Here is an 18,529-nt window from a genome sequence, read left to right on the forward strand (position 1 = left end):
TACAACTTTTTTAAGTAAATGAATTTTGCACAATAAATGAATTGTCCATCAATACAACATTCATTTAAATGAAAAGAAATGCTATATATTATTTTGTTCAGAATTTACCAAGAGATATTCACTATATCAAAAAATATGTCACTACCAAGAATGCCATTCAAAAAATTCGAGTAGCATACATAGGAGATCTGTCAATCTTCAGTTGTACATTTTGCATTCAATGTGTTTAGCATTTGCAAATTGAAATACATAGAATCTCATCATAAAATTCTTTCCCATTATTTCCTCTTATTCTCTCTTTGTATTTTAATTAGGTCAAAAGTTTTGAAATTATCTGCAAATAAGATATATTATCAAAGCATTTATAAGATTTTAAAGGGGGCTTCCTAAAAATTATTTGCGAGTAAATTATATTATCAAAGAATTTTATAAGATAATTTTAAAGGAGGTTTTATAAAAATTATGTGCTCTGAAAGTTGATATTGAATCTAATAGGGTTGACAATCAGATTATTTTGTTATCAGGAAGAGACAATCTAATTGGCCTAGCTTGAGTCAGATGTCTTACCACGCCCCAATTATAGTTAAGTAGTCAGACTCAGAAACTAAAACTAAGTTGCCCGAAGTTCCTTAATGGCAGTCCAGTCGATCTCCAAAGATACAGGACAGATAGCCTATTATAGATTTTTCCTATAATTATACAGTTCTGGCACAGGAATAACTATAGAAAATATAAATTAGGTCACATTTTTCATCTAGCACTTTCCCCACTTCAAGCATTTCACCTTTTATCGTCTGCATTCTTTTTTCTACACTATAGTAAGGAGGTCCTTTTACTGTTCTCTGGTTATGATCTCATACCAGATTGTCCAACCCAGGCTTTCTCATTCATACAATTATTCATTCTTTCATTCACCTAATACAATTTCTAAGTATTTACAATATACCATGCCTCAACCTGGATACTAGGAATAGAGTGATCAAATAAGATCACTGCCTTAATGAAAATTATAGGAGTAAAAAAAGTAAACAGATTTTTTTTTTTAAGTTTGTTTTGGAATATAAAACTGCCACTATGAAAAAATGAGACATGATGATATGACAGGGAGTAACAGGGAGGAACTGCTTCTTTTTCTGTCATGGAAAATATTCTATCCTATGAAAAAATATCTCTTTCAGGACCTGCTGGGCTAGCAAATCTGATAAATAAGTTTGCATTACAACATTAATACTCACAAATGATTTATTGCATTAATTTTTACCAGAAGATGTCTATCACAAAATTAGAGAAAATTTTTTTTGCAATTATTTATTTTAGCACTTTTGTTTTACATTTGAGGTAAATATTTTTATAAGCATACCTTATTTGTTTGTTTATATATGTATATCCAAAGTTACTTAGCTAGTCAAGGTCCTAGAAGTCATGATGCTTTTTATGAATTCTCAAACTTTGGTCTATCAAACTTTAAAAGTCTCTGTGTGTGTATGTATGTGTGTATTACTAAATTAGAAAAATAAACTTTACATTATAGTCTAACAGATAGCAACTTAAAAACAATTTTAAAAATTAAGAAAAGAAAATGTAAAATTATAATTGCCAACATTCAATTTTAGTTGCAGGTAAGTAGAAATTCATGAGGGAATAGTTTTGGAAGTACTCTCATTGCAAAGGAATAATTTAAATGATAAAAATTACAGACGAATTGAGAAATATTTTTTTCTAGGAGGTAGGGAGATTAGAGAATCTTAAATCATACCACATAGGTTGCTTTCTATTTCGCCAACACTTTGAGGTGATGTTTAATGATGCCTTAAGAATCTCCTCCTCTGACCAATCTGTAATTGAGCTGAACTAAAATTACTAGAACCAGACAGTAAAGATATAAAAACTGAAAATAAATTTCTCTCTAGATGAAGTGTTGCATAGAAAACTCAAAATAAGCTTCATGATGGAAAGTTTATAATAAGACTTAAGCTAAAAAAATAAAGTTTCTATAATGTTTGGTGTGCAATATGTTAAAAGTTGGCCTCAAAAACCCTAAGGGGAAATTTCCCCACCTGACTCAAAGATGACATCTTGTGCAATCACTACAGGGTGCTGGTGGACCTATTAAAACTTTAGGAATGTGTAGTTAATGATTAGCCACAGGAACTGGGTACTACTTACTTCACCATTTAACTTATGTTTTTATTTAGTGTAGGAGCAGGTAACCGAAAGAAAAAAAAAAGGCAGATTTAAAAAAAAAAAAAAAACCTCTGTTTCCTTCAATATAACATTTTGGTCAACCATCAAATATTGCTAAATATACACCAAGGATGTAATAAATATCTAACATATCAGAGGTCTGGTAGATAATGTTAGGTATGTAAGATATAAAACATAATCTACAATTCCTAATGTTTATACTTACATGTTTATATTTTGTACAATTCAGATAGAATACAGTCAGTGCATATATGCATTTATAGCATCTAAAAATGGTATAGCATAATCACCATGCTTTGCAATTACTAGGAGAAACCATCTTAAAACCTAAACATAGCCTTACCATATAATCTAGAAGCAGTATTCATAGTTATTTCCAACTGATTTAAAAACTAATGTCCACACTAACATATGCATGCAGGAGTCTTTAACACTTCTATTCATAATCATTAAAAACTGTTGCAACCAAGATTTCCTTCAATAAGTGAACAAATAGCAAATTGCAGAATGTCCACTAAATGAAATACTATAGAATAGAAAAGGAATGAGGTACTAAGCCAAACAAAGCCATAAAAATGATAGTATAGTAGTTCTTAGATAAACTATATCAATAAGTCAATTTTGTATTCTTTCATAAATATTTAGAAAACTTATAAAATACTAAGCTAGATAAATAAAAAGAAAATCACAAATAGACATCATAGTAAAATGAAAGAACACTAAAGACAAAAAGAAGGTCTTTGAAGTAGCTAAGGAGCAAAGAAGCACTATCTCTATAAAATGACATTTGGACTAAAGTCTGATTTCTGATAGACATCGGAAGCAAGAAGATATTGAAATAATACCTTCGATATCCTAAGGAAAAATATCTATTTATCTAAAATTGTATACTCAGAAAACATATTTCAAACATGAGTGTAAAAGATATTTTCAAGAAATATCTTCAAAAATGAGAAAACCAAGTTTGCCACTACCGTGTGTACTTCAGACAATAGGAAAGTGATTTCTTAGATGAAGAGAAATCAAGAAGTAAGATTGTAGAAATAAATCTAAATATACTAGAAATTGCAGTAAATATAAATAGCTACATTACTTATGAGGTAAGTAAAAGGCAAAAATGTATCCAAATTAATTTCTAAAACCTAACTATATGCTATTTGCAAGAAATAAATATAAAACATAACTATACAAGGAGGTTAAAAATAAAAAGAACAAAAGAAGTATATATCAGAAACGTGAACCAAAATAAAGTTAGGTAATAATACAGTGATATTAGTTAAAGCTGGTGTAGCTATATTAAAATTTTAAAGAGTAAAATTTAAAACAGAAGTCATTATCAGAGGTAAAGAAGATCATTACATAATAATAAAGGTCTCAATTCACCAGGAAAATTTAACAATTCTAACCTTATATGTATCTGACAACATAGTCTCAAGTCTACAAGGCCAAAGTGGAGAGATCTGTAAGAATACCATCATAACAGAAAATTTTAACATAGTTCTTTCATTATGTATAGCTTAAACAAAAAATGGAAAGATTATGGAAGATCAAAACAATATAAATAATAACCTTAATCTAATATGATTTAGTCTATAACAAGTAAAAAAATATACACAATTTTCAAGAAACTCAGAACATTTATGACTACTGGACTTTATTCTGTCCAGCGAGCAATTTTTGCCGACTCTCAAAAGACTAGTATTATGCAGACCATTTTCTCTACCGCATACAATTTAGTTAAGAATGTATAGTAGAGTTAAATGCATAAAGTAGAAACACAAAGGAAGTAACAGTCATCTCTTCCTGGGACTAAGTACTAGTCAATCAATAAGAGTTCTATCAGCAAAGAAGCAGAGGTATATTCCAGAAAAGTGCATATGAAATAGTACAAAGAAAAAAAAGTTATTCAGTTAAGTTATGGTAGAAGGGGTGTGTGTGTGTGTGTGTGTGTGTGTGTGTGCGCGCGCGCGCGCTCGCGTGCTGCAAGGAAGGTCAAAGAGTGGTCATAAATAGCCTGGAAATAAGCAAGCTCTACCAAGTTGAAGAGTATGAATTAAATAATAAGCAACAGGATATCAACAACAACTTTTAAGCAGGTGAGAGACCAAATATTATTTTATTCTAAAAGGAAATCTGTAAGTGTTGAATGTAGATTGTCAAATAGGCCAGAAAGAAGTACAGCAGTTAGAAATGGTCAGGAAGATGATTAATTCCTTCAAAAGATGGAATCTCTCTTTGAAGATCCATGAAAATATCTTGCTTCCTACAATCTCTCATTCTTGCAAATTGCATTTCCTTAAGAGATCCCTCACAAGCCATTGTTATCACTTGCCGTCTTCAATTAAATTTTGGTTCCCCATTCCTACTTTGATGTATGCATACTGACACTACCTTACTCTTATTAGTCCATATTATAAGCCCCATTGAATAGTTAAAAGACAGCTATAATGATTAAGTAACTTTTACTGAAAAATTAAGGATAACAAAAATAAAATAATTACAAAGTCATCTAACCAATAACCGAGATTTACAAGTGACTAACAAACCAAGTTCATTAGATATAATATGCATTTCAGAATACAAATACTTTGGCCTATCTTTATTAAGATCCTTTTCAGGCATGCCTCTCTGACTATGACTAGTTGGGTTTCTTACTTTGTTAGCATATTGTCCTTGGGCCACCTTACAGATACAGAGCTGTCAAATTCCCAGAGGCAGATAATATTTCTGAAAAATCTGATCAAACTGTCAAAAATACAGAAAATCAGCTAAGGAAATTGTCAAACATAATTCATGTTTCTGGGACAGTGTAATACAAAGATTTCATCAAGGCAGAAAAACAAAATTGATTATTATCATCTCTAAATAATCTGTGATTTCCTTTCCCCCAATTTAAACATTTTTGTCATAGTTAATCAGTGAATACTATCAGGTCTATCTTCCAGGAACCACCTTTTCTTCATTTTTGAGGGTAACTTTAGGCATTTCTAGAAATCTCCAAATTTCTCTCCCTCCAGAATCAGTTCCAGTCTTGGTGCCCATTTCTAGTCTTCACCAACTTACTCTGATAAAAAAGGTTATATAAATCCCTTCACACTGATTCCTATCCCTCTCTTAACCCTAGGGCCACAACTGCAGAATCACATTAAAATTCATTGAAATATGGTTGACATCACTGCAAAGATACACACACACACACACACACACACACACACACATAAAACATATATTTGACTATATATATATTACATATATTTGACAAAAATAAATACATATATTTGACAAAAACTCAGAGTAGAGAATATGAGAACTTGGTCTAAGGTTTTAACAGAAGGTGTGGAGAGAAGCACTCAGACTAAGTGGTATGATGGACTTGCTGATCAATTGATGTGTGAGATTAGTCAATGAGATAAATAGAAAAGGATCTCCAGAGTCCAGTTTGGGTACCAAAGTGAATGGTAACACACTAAGCAGAATACCATAGTATTGTCATGCAAAATGTAGACGCTGGATTATGTAAATAAAAGAGAAGGACAGAATATCAGTTAAGTCAAATGTTCCTTTGAAGTGTGAGCATAATATTTATTCTGTTTATTTTTTGAGTTTACTTGGAGTCATTCTTTCTTTTTCAATTAAGCTTTAAACTGCTGTTAATTTCCCAAATTTTAGTTGATGTTTCTTCTTTTGTAGTCCAATAGTATTCATTTGTACTCCAATACTATTCATCATAAAATAAAAAGTGGAAAAAACAGGGTTTTGATCTTTGGGAATGATTGCAATGTGCACGCTAGACAACACTAAAATTTCATTCTACTTTTAATGAGCACAAAATTTAAGATAAATGTGTAGCCCAGCCTATTAAACATCAGAAACTGAGACAGAGAAGACAGAAAAATTACACTCTGAGCACATTCACAAATAACTTTACAATTACACAAGTTTATGAAGTCAACTTAAAGTATAGCATTAACTATTTAGTCATTTGAGATAGTGTATTATCACATATAATATTAAATTTTTAGTATGTTTGTATCATATCTTTCCAAATGTTTCTGAAATTTACTTCAGGATGTATAAATATAAATAAAACGTATTGAAATAAACAGGAAACATTACTAGTTACAAATGTTAAATACAGAGTCAGTTGTGTTTTTATTTATCATGTATTAAGAGCTATTCTTATTTTATTCTTATTATTAGGAAATAAAATAAATTTACATGTAGCAACATATTAGTATTTATAAAATGAAAGATTTGTATAATAACTGGACATAGAAGCAAATGAAGGATCCCCAATTTCACATGCTACATGTCAAAAATATGTTTAACCTAATTCAGCTGTATATTCACATCCCTATTAAATGCTTATAATTTCTCCCAGAAATACTTTAATAAGAAGAATCCTTATCATTAAGACACAACACTGCATATAATTAACTGCTTACTCTTTGAACCATGACTCAGGCATGAACTTTAGGAAACTTAGGAGATGAAATAAAATATGGAAAAGTCCAACTGCCTCTGCTGCTTAGAGCAATCAAGAGATCAAAACACCAATTTTACAAACTGAATCTGAAAAAAGTTTTTAAAAATATTGATTATAATAAACTTATTTATTTTAACTTTCCTTAAAATAATATCTCCACACCAGATAAAAGTAATAGGCATTAGAACTGCAGAGATTTAGAAATGCAAGTTATAATTCTCCACAAAGGCTAAATTTGAGAATAATTATAATAATGATTTAAGACAGAGTGTCTTAGAACAAGTAAAGGTTCTGATAACCTAAGTGGTAAATAGCAGTCTTATGTAGTGATTTTCACTTTGTGGCAAACAGGTTTACAAGTTATGCATCTATTATATACAATAGAAGTCACGCACACAGCAGGGATATATTCAGCATGATAATTCCTAAATTTTGTAGCCCCTGAAAAATCAAAGGAAATGCATACAGAGGTATAAGTTGTTCAAAAGATATGTTAAATATTGAGAGATGTCCATGGAAACATTTTGAAAATAATCGAGTCTCTGTAAAAGATCACAATAATCTTTAAGTACATATCCACTTATAACCACTAAATCTTTATGAAAGTATTTAGGAACAGTGAAAAAAAGCATTTCGAATCTAGGAATTAAGTTAAGGCAAAAGTATATTTATTAGAGATGGGCCAAAAATCTGCCTCTAAGCTTTTTAGCAACCAAAGCAAAGGGGAAATACAATCAGTTTTATGATGAAAAGGATTCATATGGTTAAATGCCAAATAGTTCCTTAGAAGTATAAATAATTCTGGTACTCAGACTAGATAGAATTTCTCTCATGTTAAGAGGAAGGCGGAAATCCAGAATATAATTCAATAAGTCTTAAGTAAGCAATTTCTATCATTGAATTAGCTTCTCCTTCTGATTTGGATTTTAAAAACCCTCAAATACTCTGAGTTGAAATAGACTTGCGGAATCACAATGATAATAGTATTTTCCCATTTATGACATTGATCTATTATGTCATATTCCACAAAAACTTCTTGCTCATGGTAGCTGAATTGCTTGTATCTACCCAAGAAAGAATCAAATGTTCTTTTATCTTAGATAGATAACATGTTTTTTTCAAGCCATTCTAAAAAAAAAAAAAAAAATGAGTTTAAAAACTAATGTGAAAAGAAATTAGATATGATAATGTGTGAGTTAGTAATTGAAGCATCACATGCCTCCAGCAAAGAATATAGGAGGCTCTGGGCTCTTACAAGTTTAAGGTTTGCATTTTTAATTGTTTAAGAGTAACCACGATGTCCATGACGTACACCATTAATAATTTAGCTGAGACACTGAAAAAGCAAGTGTGTGTGTGCAAGGCACTAACAGTTTAAGTCAACCCGATCCACCACCCAGAAGTCAAAGTTAAAGTCGACTTGGTTATATTCTCTTCCCCATGTCACTTAAGCAGTCACTGATGAATGACAAAAACTGTGTTTCTTTGAGAGTTCTCCAGAAGAATGACAAAATCAAGTTCTGATGATGAAAGGGGAGAGATATATGCTTTATTAGATACATCATACCATCTAGTTGGCTCTAAAGTGTTGAGACTTGCAATAGTTTGAAAATGTATTCCTCAAAAAAGGTGCTATTCAATATTGACTCCATTATCGATATAAAAGAAATATCTTTCCAAAATAATATTGAGTTATCTATATATCTTAACCTGTGATTCCTAGTGTAAATAAAATTTTGTAAAAACAATATGAAAGAAGCATATCAACATGCAAAACTAAATTTACTTTATATCCATGTTTAATTCTGTTAAGTCTCAAAAATTCTTACTGGGAACTTTAATTTTATTATAGGTGAAATCATCTATTATTTATTTTCAGATGACTGGGATATTGTAAAAGCTAAGCACTTAATAATCTTAGTGTAAGTATAAACATTTGAATCTTTTCTTTTTTTAATTTCAAGACTAATACTTAATTTACAACAAGCTGGAATGCCAAAACCACATTTGAGGTTAAATCCAATTTACAGTCCTAACAAAATCAAAAATATTTGCCGTGATCTGAGAGGCAGAATATTGATGAATACTAGTGGAGTTAGACAAATATAGAGAGTTTATTTTAAAAGATTGGCACAAGATTATAAAACTGTTACTCAGTGGCCTAAATATATGATTTATTTATTGCTTAGGTTTTACTTACAGATATCAAACCACATCAATTTTGCCCAAAGTAACTGATTGGGAATGAACAATTTGGTGGGGGGGAATAGATAGATAGATAGATAGATAGATAGATAGATAGATAGATAAATAGATATAGATATAGATATATAGATATATATCTATATATATATATAGATATATATATATAGAGAGAGAGAGAGAGAGAACAACTATTTTGTGATGAGTAAATATTATGACTATATGACTATAGCTCAAATACCTTCATTTTTCTTTGAAACGAGAACAACAGAGAAATTCAGTAAGAAATTTCTACCATCAGAAGTTCCATGAACTTCCTAGAGTTCTGGCCTACATACAAAAGAGCAGTATTTGGAAAGAGGGCATAGATTTGAGTTCTTATTTCATTGTTTATTAACCTCATGATCCTAAGCATTTTACTTGATTTTTCTGGTTCTCCATTTTGGTATCCATAAAATATATAACAGCAGACAAACTTATTATGATGTTCACACAAGGTAATATTTGGGAAATAAAAAGAGCTGTTTTAACTTTATTCATCAATTTAAAATGAATTTCTTCCAGGAGGGCACAAAAAGTCATTCTCAGAAACATATCAGAGCCCTAGACTCTCAGACTTGGAAGACAGAAATCACCTGGTACTGGGGTTTTTTACCCATTCCTCAATCTTACAGTTATAGGCTGTGTCCTGCGGTCAACTGCAGGGGCCAAGGGGAAGTAGACTGGATAGAGTTACCAACCTCTCTTGCCCCAACCAGAGTTGTACCTCTCTGATTGGCATTAAATATTGTTTAAACAAATTCTTCAGCCGTGGTAGCTGAAAATGATTACAGCAAAAACCATAAATCAAATTCAATTTTCACCCTGCAATACTATGATCATCTTTGAAACCTGAGGCAAAGAAGGAATGTGACACATGCCCAAGTTGTCACCTCTGGCTGACATCTAAGCCAGGGTTTGAACAAGGTCTTAAACTATCACCTCAACCAGATCAATGCCCCTCCCAGTGCATGATCCCCTTAAAGGTTGTAAGCTGTTAGAGTTGTAACAAGGAGTAAGAGCTTTAGTAGTTTGGGGTGCCACTGACTTCTAACTTCTGATGAACTCATTTTGGCATGGGGTGATTGTTTCAATTAATATCTAAGGCTAAAGCTTGATCTCTTGTCTCCCAGATGGATATTGCCATAGCAATTAAAGCCTTTCTGACCAGATAATAAGACCCTTTATTTTTTAAGTTTTCTGATGTCAACCGGACATAGACCACTCTAGATAACCTATTTAACAACAACAAAGCAACATAAATGTTCTAAAATCTGATCAGGGCTTACAATATTTCATAGTCAGCCTACAAAAATATTGTGTAGGAGCATCAAGAAAACAATATATTTGATGCAATTAAAAATTTTTAAAGATGTCTCTGTAGTTCTCTTGAAAGGATGGTAATCCTTAAATGTGTTAATTATGTGGTTGGCCTAGAAATCCCTTAAGTTTTATGGAAGATATAAGATCACCTCATGCTTCTAAACATTTGCCAAGAGAGAGAAGAGACTTAGAATAGTAGAATACAAATTTAGTATATTAAAATCTGTATTTATCTAAAATAAGGTAGCTCATTTTTAGTCACAGAGATTTAGAAGCTTAGAATTATATCACAAAAGAAGTGCAATTCTCAATAACTAAACTTATAAACTTTTATTTTAACACATTTATTAATTTATACATACTCATTTAAATGCATATACTCAAAAAAACTTCAAAGAAATTTCAATGAAATTTCAAATTTAATGGTCATTTTTCCTTAGTAACGTAGAGTTGTAAGCACTGCCAAATCATATTTTAGCTAAAATTCCAATACAGTATGTGAAACACCTCATTAAATATATAAAAGGAATGACCCTAAAGGCACATGCTGATTTATTTTTGTCTTATAGCATTAAGCCATCTTACCTGTGATTTTGAGTCCATAAATCTTAAAGTATTCTTTTTCCCCGGACCTTCAAAATTAAATGTATTTTCAACTGGTAAAGTCCAGAGATCAGCAAAGCTATAATAGCCAGTTCAGAGACCAGAATATATGCTTAAGTAATGACAGCAGGCCACTAAAGGTTTCTAAAATAGTCATTTGCATAACTTCCCTCAAACATATTTTTCTTAATTCTCTCTTCACTCATATTAAAAATGTTCCCTCATTGCTTCCTAACTGTATATATATTTAAAAAAAATGTTTCACTACTGCAACATTTCACTACTTGAAATTTATTTCAGCTTCAATGAAACAAGTTCATAATTTGAATATAAAGAAATCAAGGTTAACTGTTTCTGAATCTTCATGATTGGTTCCTGTTAAAAAAGAATTAGAAGTAGACCTAGATAAGGAGAAGTTATAATTCCTTTAGATGTAAAAGAGGTCAAATGATTCTCTATTCACAAATCGTTTCCTTATTCTAAGCCAAGAAATGAATATATAAGGCTCGTTGCTAAAAATATGACATTTGTTAGAAAATACTATTTTTCACTAGAGGAGGACTAACAAAAAAATACCACATACTTACATTCATCACAAAGCCTCCTACACTGCAACAAACCTGGCTTTCCTGGGCTGTCTTATTGAAACAAACAAACAAACAAAAAAAAACATTTTTAGAATTCTCCTAAGTACTAACACTCTTATTTTATTGAAACTAAACAAATGTACTATGAGACTTGGTTTAAGGCTTCAGCAATTTCAAATCAACCACTTGTTTAAAGACTTGTGCTTTTTTTTTTTTTTTTTTTTTTGCTAGATTATCATTTCTCACTTAAGCAATACTTTCTTAATGACCTAGTTGTATTATTCAGCAAGGTATTTAAATCACCTATCTAGGTCAGGTTTCAAGTGCTTGGTAGATGAAATTTTCTTTAAATTAAAAATAAAATTAAGCAACAGTGACTGGACTACATTTAATTAATTCAAACAAGCATAATTATATTTTTGAAAAGTTATTTTGTGCATTTCAGGATTAACTATGTAGTTTATGATTTTTGTACCTTTCAAAATCATAATTAAGAAAACATTTCAGAAGCACATTGTTTATGTTTTGCATAATGGAAACATTTCATTTTTACTTATAGCCAGTCATCTTATTAAAAGAACAAACCTGACAAATAAATAAAGCTGAGATCAAATAAAACCACAAAAATTGGACTATGCAATCTTGTTTTATGTTTTTGATCTCAAAGCAAATTACAATTATCCGGAAATATATGCTTAGCATCTGAAAGCATAACCTCTTAATTGACAAATTAATACAAGTGAATTAAAACTCATTTCAAAAGTGCGGTAAAAAAATTACTAAAATCATGTGTATTATTTAAATATAGCCATTTATTCATCCTACTATCTCATAAATAAGTGCTACAGAAAGTAAAGTTATAAGTGTCGACTCTAAAATTTAGCAACATTCTCTGTTCCAGGGCATAAGATATGTTGTTTAAAAGAGAGCAACTGCAGAGCTAAAATTAAAAAAAAAAAAAAAAAAAAAAAAAAAAAAAGTTGAAGTTATCATTTTAAATATCAGCTACTAAAAGTACTCAATAACTCAGAGATATTCCAGGATAAAGGGTGTTTCTCTAATATCAATATTCACTAACACCCACATTTCCAAAGCAATAACCCATATTTTGGGTTGTTTGATGTTTTTTTCTTTAAAACAAACACAAGGGCAAAATCCAGAGTAAAGTTTATACATGTATTGGAGAAAGAAACAGAGAGATCAAAGGGAAAAGAACAGACCAAAATTCTTTGAGTAAGAACTCTCTCCCTTTTCAACACTGATCTGTTTCATCAGGAACTTGTGCAGACTAGAAGATGAAACATGATTGCCTTCATTAGTGACTTTCATATACAAAGTATATTTTAGTTTTCCACCAGTAAATCTTTTAATATTATAGTATGTTTAGTTTAATGATAAAGACAGTGATGGCTTAACACTTGATTATTGAAGCTTATTTTTAGTTTAAAAACTTGCAAAGACAACACTATTTATATAACAGAATATTAAAGAAATTAATGTCCACAAGTCCAGCAGAGCAAAAAATATGTTTTTTGTTACAATCTCATTAAGAGAAAACAGTTTACCAAAAGGATAAAGAATTAGCAGAATCTTTCTTTCCTGAAAGCTGAGGTAAGCAGCCTAACCTAATAATGACACTAATGATCTAAAATTAAGCCAAACGGTATTATACTATTATGTACATTTACTTATTTATCAAATCCCAGTGAACAATGTTTTTCTTTTCATGTTATTTGAAGCATCATACAAACAAAAGTTCTTATGTGGATGTGCCTTAATTTTTTAAATATAAGCATCTTTGAGTCATAGGAATAATAGTTGACAAGCAAATAATGTCAAAAAATATATATCCCCAGGTTTTTTCTCCCCTCTCTCCATTGACCACTATGAGGGTCTCTTCAGAAAAAATGCCATCAGAAAATAACTTCAATGGGAATTATCTAGAAAACCCAAGCCAGTGGATTCTGCTGATGAGGAAATCCAGAAAAGTTATGCCACAAGTAGGGTACCCACCTCTACAAAGTGTACAGATTCCAGACTAAGTGTTTCAAAGTCTCTGTGTTCCAAAAGTGTAGTCAAATCCGACTACACAAATTTATTTCCCAAACTGGAAAAGCTCAAACATGTTCTAATAAGGCTTGACTAACTTTCCTCTTTTGCCAGTTTTAACTCTCAACAGTGGCTTGTCCCTGATGTAATTTTACAGCAACCTCAACAGATCTTTACCTTTAACATCTTTCATTTCTTCCCAGTCAGTCATTGTCAATACACTGCATCACGCCCCAGCCCTTCCAGTTTCTACCCTTTGCTGCTCCACCATAAAGTCTAGTACACTCTGGCTGTGAGAATCTCTGAGTTAATATGTAGTAGTTTTGAGGTTAAGCTGGGATTTTCTACTAAAGTAGAAAGAAGTTTTCACAGTGATATTGTTCTTTTGCTGATTTAAATGATTAAAGTGGTGCCAGGGTTTGGGGGTGGGGGGTCATAAACTAGTAGGAAAGTAATGGACTGTTAGGAAAAATGATCACCCCAAATTATTTTTCCCTTCCATTTCTCATAAGAAAAAGCTTTCCTCTGTGCCATACTTTATATTTAATCATCATCATCATCATCATCATCATCATCATCATCATCTTGAGACTTTTCCTCTACATGAAATATACATCACAAACATCATTCATGTGCTCTCCTCTGCACCTCAAATAAAACCTAACCCTCTCTCAAGTGACTGGGATGCTTGGGAAAAGGCTGTAAGGGATACTTTCAAACCTAATCGCAATGTGCCCTATCATGGTATAGTACAGAGATGATAGGAGATCTCTATTCCAGGCCAGGGTCTACTGACCGTGACCTTGGCATAACAAGGAAACTTGTTCTCCAACTTTAACTGGAGCAGCAAATATGCCTCCTCCCTACTTCACTTTTTCCAACAAACCTAGAGTCTTACTTAAATGAAGTTGTTGTCTAAGCTCCCCATCGTCCTCCCCCTACCCCGCCTTCATCTAGGTCAGTGGCAGGGCCAGTTCCACAACCCGCAAGCGTTCTCTGTCCCTTCTTCCTTCTGAGCAATTAGAGAGCCTGGAGATCTAGGTTGCACATTCCAGAACCGAGTTCCTGGGCTGGGCATGTTCGTTGGCCAGGGCAGAAAGCTGGCTGCAGACAGAGGCTATTGCTCTCTTCAAGGGATTTCTACAACTCTCTCAGCTTACTGGGCAAATCCACTCTGACATTTCCGGGAAAACCTCTACTAGTCAAGCTTCTCCAGCGAGTAGAGGTGACTAAAAACCTGAACAAAGGGTACATCTGAATTGAATCTCTAGTTAAAAAATAAATAACCTTTTGAAGCAATATAGTAGAGTGTAGAAAATGCCTAAGAGTAAAGAAGGGTGAAGAATTTAAAAAAAAAAAAAAGAAAAAAGAAAAAAAAAAAAAAGACTGCTCCCAGCATCGCCCCCTTTCCCGCTTTTTCATTTCCAGTGAGCGGGACATTTAAATTATATTGTGGTTTGTTGATTTTTTGTTGTTTAGTTTAGTTTTTTCTTTTTCTTTTTCTTTTAAACCAGTACCCATGGGCAGAGGGGAAAACTGTCAGCCTAGATGCTCCTGCCGGCCAGCCCCTCGCAGCCGACCGCAGAGGGAGGGGAGCAGCGGGGTACCCAGCGTAGCGGCGGGAGCAGCGGGGGCTTCGCGTGGGTCCAGGATTGCACGCTCGGATGGAGGCGGGGGCCTCCCCAGGTGACGCCCCCGGCCCCACCCCACCCCGCAGCCCTGACCGCTCCCGCCTTCCCGCCCCCTCCTCTCTTCCCAGACCCGCTCCGGGCAGGCACGTCCGGCGAGCTGGCATCGCCGGGCCAGCTGGGGAACCTCTCCAGTCTTTTCACTTGCTGCCGCCCCCTCCCCCAGTGAACGCGAGTTCGCGCCCGGGGCAGTGCAGCTGTGAGACCCTGCCAGCAGTCGCGGGAGAAAGGGTCTCATTAAAAGTGCTGGAATAGCAACGAGCGGTCGCCGCAGCCGCCTCAGGATAGCGAATCTCCGAGCGGAAATGGGCTGTCCCCGTGTGGGCGGGGGCAGAAGCGGGCTGCGAGCGGGGACAGCAGGCGAAGTGGACGCGCAGCTCGGGCAACTTCGTGGGCGACCAGGCGACAGCGGGCAGAGACCGTGCTGCTGCTGCAGCTTCCCCGGGCAAGGTTAACGGGCAGCCGGTGCCGGGTCTCGTACCCAAAGTGCTGCTGCTGTAACTGACGAGGAGGACAGGGCGACTGTTGTCAGGAAGAGCAGGCGGGGAGGGGAGCCCAGCCCGAGAGCGCCAGCCAAGCTCCGAAAGCCGCCCTCCATGTCCTCGGGCCTCGGAGGGGCGCCTGTGCCGGGGGGCACTTCACCCCAAATGCCCACTCGCGGTCCCACCCGACCGCCAACTATCCTAGTGGCGCAAGGAAGAGGCAGCGAGAAAGAGAGAACAAGCGAGAGCGAGAAAGGAAGGAACGACGCCCGCCCAGAAGACCACGTACCTTGAGCTCCTCAATGTCCAGGTTTGTTGATCTGTCCATGGAGCGAAACTAAAGGAAGTGGAGAGGAACCGGGCAAGTTTTACCAAAAAACAATCTAGTCTTTTAGTTTCCAGCCTAAACTCAGCTTTATCCTCCTCCAAGCCCTGGCAGCTTCTCTCAGTCTCATTCTCCGTGATCACGCCGCCTCCACCGGTTAAAAATAATAAAAATAAATAAATAATAATTATAATTCACTTTGTTTTACTTCCTCAAAGATTTAGTGACAGGTGATCTTTACCGCGGTGCAACACAGCTCGGTCGAATCAAGCAGGGGGTGAAAATCCACTCTTTTTAAGATTATTTCTTCTTCTGCAATAAGCTTAGAAACCAGCGAATTGCTGCATCCCAAGAAAAAAAGCTGCTTCCCTGGACAGCATCATGCGGCAAATTGCAAGCAAATGTGTTCAAACTGAAGAAAAGAGTATATGATAAAAGCCTTCCTTCGTCAGGCTTACTCTGGTAGCTAATTTAGCACACTGTGAGTTCCAAGCATTAACAATGATCAATTTCCCTGGCAAGATAACCAAATCCCCAAAGTCCTGCATAGACCTAAAAAATGTCTTGCAGCTAAGAGGTATTCTCTCAGTGGAGAAAAGAAGATAAAGTCTGAAGGGAACGTTCTCCTTTGAAGGTTATGCTAAAGAGTTGAGAGAATAGGAGGTGGCTCCTACAGAGGAGAGGAAAGAGGGAAAGAGCGAGAGAGGGAGAGAAAAATTTTCCTCCCGTTTTGCTGTTTTACTGGCCTTCACCACCAGGTGACTGACTTCACTTCTTTCTTCCCACAGCCAAGCACTAATGGGATTTCTCTCATCTGTCAAAAAGCAACATTTCCTCTCCAGACAAATACTATGCTACTGGGTCTTAAAGACTGCCCTCTGCCAGGAATCCACTAGGTGACAAGCATTTTAATTCATTTCATACTTGCCTCATCTTATTCCCATAGATCTGGGAGGAAAATGCATGTGTTTATTATACATATGCATTCACTTCACATCTCTGTCGCTTTCAGTGTCATGGACTTTTTTTTTTTTTTTACTTAAAGATGTTTGTATTAAGTGACAGATAGAAATATGATGCTTATCATAAAGATATCTTTTATTGGAAAATTATTCTTTAAATAGACACTGAGAGTTCAGTACACTTAACTTGTAGGGTATAGAATTGAGAAAAAGGATCATTTTCTTCATATAAATGTCACTGTAAAAGCTTGACTCTTGAAGTAATTTAAACAGTCTCCTCTTATTTTATTATGGCCACAGAAATGTTTTCAGATTCAGGAAATGAGCTAAGTAAATAATTAAGTTTGTTTCTAAGTATGTGTGTATATATATGTATATATATATATATATACACACACATACGTGTATATATATGTGTGTGTGTATGTATATATATATATATATATATATATATAATCTTTTTTGTTTTTCAGATTTAAATGTTCATCATCTAGCCTTCTGGCCCTCCTCTCTAACTTCGTCTTTGTCCTCCATCCTCGCTCTGCTCCAGCCACATGGTCTACAGGTCCATCTGCCATTTCTCCTGCCACTGGCTCTCTAACACTGGCTCTTGTCCCTCAATCAGAGCAGCACTCTCACTTTTTTCAAATTTAACCTCTTCTGAAAGTATTTTCCTTGGGTGAGTTCCTTGGATATTATTCTCCTCTGTTCTCTCTTCATAGCAGTCACTTCAATTTATCATTATTTAATGTATCTGTTTGTCTGATTCTTCCAGTAGACCATAGCTCTGGAGGGTAAGTTCTATGCCTCTCTTATTCACCAACATATCCCAAAAGTCTAGCACATAATAAGCACACAGATATGCCTAGAATGGATAAATGTGTGTGGGAAGAACCTTTAATAGTGATTATTCTAATGTCTAAAAACCTCCATGACTACTTCTCCCCTCAACACACAAATAGCAGTTTATCTGCTCCTACTCTGCAGCTAAACCTAGTGGGCTCAGCTTTATAATCAAGCATGAAGAGTTCTGTAGCTTAAGCCTATTCTGTTCCACAAACTTATCTAAGGTAGCTTTCTTTCAGACTTTGACTTATGACTACAGCTTTCAAGGTTAACACCCAGTATGGAAGAGTCCATAATTAGTGGAGCTGAACATCAAATTCTCAAAATTTTAAATGTTCACTTTACATAATTATTTTATACACTATATGATATAAATAATAAGGCTGCAATTTGAGAATAAATAAATTTATATAAAATGCATAATTGTAGAAAGCTTCTGTTCCAGAAATTATCAATAATTCAACATGAATAACATAATTACATATGATTTTAAAAGTCAAGTTTTTGCATATAATTTTATATTCCATATCTTGTTATTGCCTATCTTTAAAAAATCAAATATAATAAGCAAATTTATTTTGAGCATATTAATAAAGTGATATTATCTCTGAGATAACTACAATTTTCAATTGTGAAAACACAGTTCAAGAAAGATAATTTCAAAAATAAACATTGTTTAAACACCATTCAGAAAGCATAGACTCCAGATAGTTTCTTAGTATGTCATAAAAT

At 34.1% G+C, this 18,529-nt stretch overlaps 1 protein-coding gene across 1 annotated transcript in view; it reads right to left on the reverse strand.

The window, feature by feature from the left end:
- The window catches only part of SGCZ (sarcoglycan zeta), a 781,719-nt gene extending 764,993 nt beyond the window's left edge, over nucleotides 1-16,726 (reverse strand). The window contains exon 1 of the mRNA XM_036228606.1: nucleotides 15,954-16,726. Within this exon, the coding sequence (XP_036084499.1) occupies nucleotides 15,954-15,992 (39 nt within the window). The 5' untranslated portion in view covers nucleotides 15,993-16,726. The remainder of the gene's footprint in view (nucleotides 1-15,953) is intronic.
- Nucleotides 16,727-18,529: the final 1,803 nt, after the last annotated feature.

The sequence above is a fragment of the Rousettus aegyptiacus genome, unplaced genomic scaffold, assembly GCF_014176215.1.
Source record: "Rousettus aegyptiacus isolate mRouAeg1 unplaced genomic scaffold, mRouAeg1.p scaffold_m13_p_11, whole genome shotgun sequence".
NCBI classification, from domain to species: Eukaryota; Metazoa; Chordata; class Mammalia; order Chiroptera; family Pteropodidae; genus Rousettus; species Rousettus aegyptiacus.